Source organism: Coturnix japonica, unplaced genomic scaffold, assembly GCF_001577835.2.
Source record: "Coturnix japonica isolate 7356 unplaced genomic scaffold, Coturnix japonica 2.1 chrUnrandom554, whole genome shotgun sequence".
Lineage (NCBI taxonomy): Eukaryota > Metazoa > Chordata > Aves > Galliformes > Phasianidae > Coturnix > Coturnix japonica.
In genome coordinates this window covers 11,166-16,531 of record NW_015439934.1, presented here as the reverse complement: position 1 = coordinate 16,531, position 5,366 = coordinate 11,166, and the positions used below count along the sequence as shown (strand labels likewise).

Sequence of the window (5,366 nt, the reverse complement as noted above, 5' to 3'; positions counted from 1 at the left end):
TATGGGGTGGCTATGGGGTGGCTATGGGGTTGCTATGGGGTGGCTATGGGGTGGCTATAGGGTTGCTATGGGGTGGCTATGGGGTTTCTATGGGGTGGCTATAGGGTTTCTATGGGGTGGCTATGGGGTGGCTATGGGGTCTATAGGGGTTGCTATGGGGTCAATATGGGGTCTATGGTGTTGCTATGGGGTGGCTATAGGGTTGCTATAGGGTCTATGGGGTGTCTATGGGGTCTATGGGGGTTTCTATGGGGTGGCTATAGGGTTGCTATGGGGTGGCTATGGGGTCTATAGGGTTGCTATGGGGTGGCTATAGGGTTTCTATGGGGTCTATGGGGTTTCTATGGGGTCTATGGGGTCTATAGGGTCAATGTGGGTCTCTCCACGTGTCCCCCCCCATAGGTTCGTACCTGACCCACGAGGCCAGCGGGTTGGACGAGCACGGCGAGGCCAGGGAGGCTTTTCTCAATGGGGGAGACGGCCACAAGCGCAAGGAGGAGTTCTTCATTTAATACGGGCTATGGGGCACGGATCTATGGGGCACGGATCTATGGGGCACGGATCTATGGGGCACAGGGGGGATCTATGGGGCAACGGTGGGTCTATGGGGCAGCATGGGGGGCACGGGATGGGCTGCAAAGGGGGCGGGGCTTAAGAAAGGGGCGGGGCTTAACGAGGCCACGCCCCTCATCCAATCCCCTTCAAGCCATGGCGGAGGGGGCGGGGCTTTGTGCTTTGGCCACGCCCCTTTCCCTCTCGCCCCGCCCCCTTTTGCTCTGGGGGTCGTGAATAATATATGAGGGGGGCGGGGCTTGTGGCCCGGCCCCGCCCCTTTATGTAAATAGCGCCGCCTTTTAACGCCTTTGATACAATAAAACCCCCGACGGTTCGTAACGGGCGCTGCCGCCTCACGTGATTGGCGGGGTGCGGGTCACGTGGTGCTGGGCGCGATCCGCTATTGGATGAGGGTCGGATAATGGCGGCGGTCACGTGGCGGTCGGGATAAAAGGGCTGGTCACGTGGTGGTGGGAGCGCTCTGCTATTGGTTGAGAGTCGGATAATGGAGGGATGGTCACGTGGTGGTGGATACGCTCTGCTATTGGCTTAGCGCCGTATAATAGGGACTGGTCACGTGGTGGAGGATGCGCTCTGCTATTGGCTGAGAGATAAGAGGGGGTCGGTCACGTGGTGGTCGGCGCGCTCTCCTATTGGCTGAGGGTGGGATAACGGGGGCTGGTCACGTGGTGGTAGGATCGATCTGCTATAGGTTGAGGGCCCGATAATGGGGGGCTGGTCACGTGGTGCTGAGCGTGCTCTGCTATTGGATGAGGGCCGGATAATGGGGGCTGGTCACGTGGTGCTGAGCGTGCTCTGCTATTGGCTTAGCGTCGGAAAGTGGGGGTTGGTCACGTGGCGCTCTTCGCGCTCTGCCATTGGCTGAAGGCCGGATATGGGTGCGCTTAGATCACGTGCCACACCGAGCGTTCCTATTGGCTGAGGGCGGGGGGGCGGAAGCGGAAGTGACTCAAGACCGGAAGCCGGAAGTGGTGAAGCGGAGCGGATTGACGCTGCTAAACCGGCCCCATCCACTTCCGGCCACACCCACCCACTTCCGCTTCCGCTTCCCCCTCCCCCCCCATCCGATGTCGCAGCCGGTTCCAGCCCCGGAATCGAACCCAGAGGAAACAGACGAACCGGACGAGGAGCGAGACGGGGACGGCCGCCATCTTGGGCCTGGATGTGAGTGGGGGGGTATGGGGAGATAATGGGGCTCTATGGGTCCCTATGGGTCCCTATGGGTCTCTATGGGTCTCTATGTGTCTCTATGGGGCTCTATGGGTCCCTATGGATCTCTATGGGTCCCTATGGGGCTCTATGGGGCTCTATGGGTCCCTATGGGTCTCTATGGGTCCCTATGGGTCTCTATGGGGCTCTATGTGTCTCTATGGGGCTCTATGGGTCCCTATGGGTCTCTATGGGTCTCTATGGGTCTCTATGGGTCCCTATGGGGCTCTATGGGGCTCTATGGGTCCCTATGGGTCCCTATGGGGCTCTATGGGTCTCTATGGGTCCCTATGGGGCTCTATGGGTCCCTATGGGTCCCTATGGGTCTCTATGGGGCTCTATGGGGCTCTATGGGTCCCTATGGGTCCCTATGGGGCTCTATGGGGCTCTATGGGGCTCTATGGGTCCCTATGGGGCTCTATGGGTCTCTATGGGGTCTCTATGGGGTCCCTGTGGGTCTCTATGGGGCTCTATGGGTCCCTATGGGGCTCTATGGGGCTCTATGGGTCCCTATGGGGCTCTATGGGTCTCTATGGGTCCCTATGGGGCTCTATGGGGCTCTATGGGGCTCTATGGGTCCCTATGGGGCTCTATGGGGCTCTATGGGGTCTCTATGGGTCTCTATGGGTCCCTATGGGGCTCTATGGGGCTCTATGGGTCCTTATGGGGCTCTATGGGGTCTCTATGGGTCCCTATGTGTCTCTATGGGGTCCCTATGGGTCCCTATGGGGCTCTATGGGGTCTCTATGGGTCCCTATGGGGCTCTATGGGGCTCTATGGGTCCCTATGGGGCTCTATGGGTCTCTATGAGGCTCTATGGGTCCCTATGGGGCTCTATGGGGTCTCTGTGGGTCTCTGTGGGGCTCTGTGGGGTCTCTATGGGGCTCTATGGGGCTCTATGGGTCTCTATGGGTCTCTATGGGGCTTTGGGTCTTTCTAGGTCCCTATAGGGGAGTTGGGTGGATCGGGGGGACCCCATAGGACTCCATGTCAGCTCCTAAGACCCCATATCCCCCCATTAGCCCCCAATATCCCCCCCTAGGAGCCCCATAAAGCCCCATAGCCCCCCATATTCCCCATAGGACCCCATATCCCCCCATATTTCCCCCATAAGGACCCCATATCCCCCCATAAGCCCCCCATATCACCCCCTGGGACCCTGTAGGACCCCATATCCCATAGCCCTCCCATATACCCGGACCCTACCATTAGCCAGCCCCATAGACCCCCATAGGACCATATCCCCCCCTAGGATCCATATCCCCCCCATAAAGACCCCCAATAGAGCCTCTATAACCCCCCTATGACCCCATATTCCCCCATAAAGCCCATAGCGCCCCATGAAGGACCCCCATAAGCCTCATAATCCTCCACATAAACCCTTATCCGCCCCTAGACCCCCATGAACCCCCCCTAGGACCCCATCAGAGCCTATAGGACCCATAATCCCCCCATAAAGACCACCCATATGAGCCTCATATCCCCCCAGGAACCCCATATCCCCAATATTTCCCCATAAGGACCCCATATGCCCCCCCTAACCCCCCATAAGCCCCCAATATCCCCCCCTAGGACCCCCATAGGACCCCCATATCCCCCCCTAGGACCCTATATTCCCCTATAAGCCCCCCATATCACCCCTGGCACCCCTGTAGGACCGCATATCCTCTTTCCCCATATCCCCATAAGGGGACCTCCATATCCCCCCCTAGGACCCCCATCCCCCCCAGTATTCCCCCATAGAGCCCTATAGGACCCCATATCCCCCCATATCCCTCATGAAGACCCATAGAGGCTCATAATCCCTCCCCTAGGACCCCATATCCCCCGATAAAGACCCATAGAGCCTCATATGCCTCTCCTAGGACCTCCATATCCCCCATAAAGGACCCTTATCCCCCCTAGGACCCCATATCCCCCATAAGACCCCATAATGAAGCCCCATATCCCCCTAGGACCCCATATCCCCCCCTAGACCCCCATAGAGCCCCATAGAAACCCCACATCCACCCCCCTTGTACCTCCATATTCCCTCCATAAGTACCCCCATATCCCCTAGACCACCTAGGACCCACATATCCCCACCCTACGCCCCCATAGCCCCCATATCCCCCATACCCCAGCATTCCCCTACCCCTACGACCCCTAATATCCCCCTAATAGGACCCACATCCCCCATATAACCCCCCCCTTTAACCCCCCTATCATCCGCTGGCTCCACCAATGCCGGCGCTGTTGATCACGTTCCCGGACGCGGCCCATACGCGCTGCGTCACGCCAAAGCGGGCACCCGCAGACTTTGTCCGCGCCGCCCTCAACGGGGCCCAGTTCGTGTGTTTCGTTTGCGCCGCCCGTTCCCAGTCGTCACGGTGACCTGCTCACGCCATCAAAACGTTCCACGGTCCCCCCGCCCCCCCCGCCTACAATCTGGCACAGCGAATGCGGCCGAGCTTTCTCGCGCGGGAGGCGGCGCTGCATCGCCACCTTGGGTTATCCAGCACGCCAGGGGGGAGTTGTGAAATGGTGTGTGAATGAATGATGGGGGGGCGTGGGATACTTGTGAATGTGGGGAGCTGTGAGTGAAAAGGGGGGGAGGTGGGAAACTTAATGAATGGCTGTGATAGAGGCGAGTATGAATGAATGGGGGAGGTGGGGAAATTTCTGAATGGGGGGGAGCTGTGAAGAATGGGGGGGTCCGTGACATGGAATGGGGGGGGCGTGGGCAATTTGATGGGCTGTGAAATGGGGGGGAGTTATATAGAAAGAAGTGGAGGGGGACTGTGTAATGGTGGGAAGGGTGTGAACTTGAAGAATGGGGGGGAGTTATGAAATGAATGAAATGGGGGGCGTGGGCAAGTTATGAATGGGGGGGAGCTGTGAAGACAAGGGGGGGGTGGGAACTTGTGAGTGGGGGGAGATGTGAGTGATAGCATGGGGGGGGCGTGGGAACTTGTTGAGTGGGGAAATTTGAGTGAATGAATGGGGGGGCGTGAACTGTGAGGGCGTGTAATGGGGGGAGTTAATGAGTGACATGAAAGGGGGCGGTGGGAACGTTCTGGAATGGGGGAATGTGAGTGAATGGGGGGCATGGTAAGCGTTTTGAATGTGGACTGGGGGCGTAGTAGAATCGAAGTGGATGGGGGGGTGTGGGAAATTGTGAATGGGGAGGAGCTGGTAACTTGTGACTGGGGAGCGAGTTGAATGAATGGATGGATGGGGGGCGTGGGAAGTTATGAATGGGCTGTGAATGGGGGGGAGCTGTGAATGAATGAATGGGGGGGGCGTGGGAATTTCTGAATGGGGGGAGGTGGGAACTTGTGAATGTGGGAGGAGCTGTGAATAATGGGGAGGGGGAAGGTGAATAGGGGGGGCGTGGGAACGGGAAGTGGCGGGTTCGAAGTTGTGTGAAATGGGGAGGGAAAGTGTGTGAAAATGGGGGAAGGTTGAGGTAATAAAAGACGGGAGTGAATATGAATGGAGTGGGTCAGAGTGGGTTTGTGGGGCTTAAAGGGGATATGGGGGCATTTGGGGGTCCTAAAGGGGACAATGGGGGTCTTAAAAGGGGGTCTGGGGGCGTATAA

General features: G+C 58.1%; 1 protein-coding gene across 1 annotated transcript in view; it reads left to right on the top strand.

The window, feature by feature from the left end:
- CADM4 (cell adhesion molecule 4) overlaps positions 1-898 on the top strand; it is a 9,061-nt gene extending 8,163 nt beyond the window's left edge. The window contains exon 5 of the mRNA XM_032441770.1: positions 403-898. Coding sequence (XP_032297661.1) covers positions 403-512 — 110 coding nt within the window. The 3' untranslated portion in view covers positions 513-898. The remainder of the gene's footprint in view (positions 1-402) is intronic.
- The last annotated feature ends 4,468 nt before the right edge of the window (positions 899-5,366 follow it).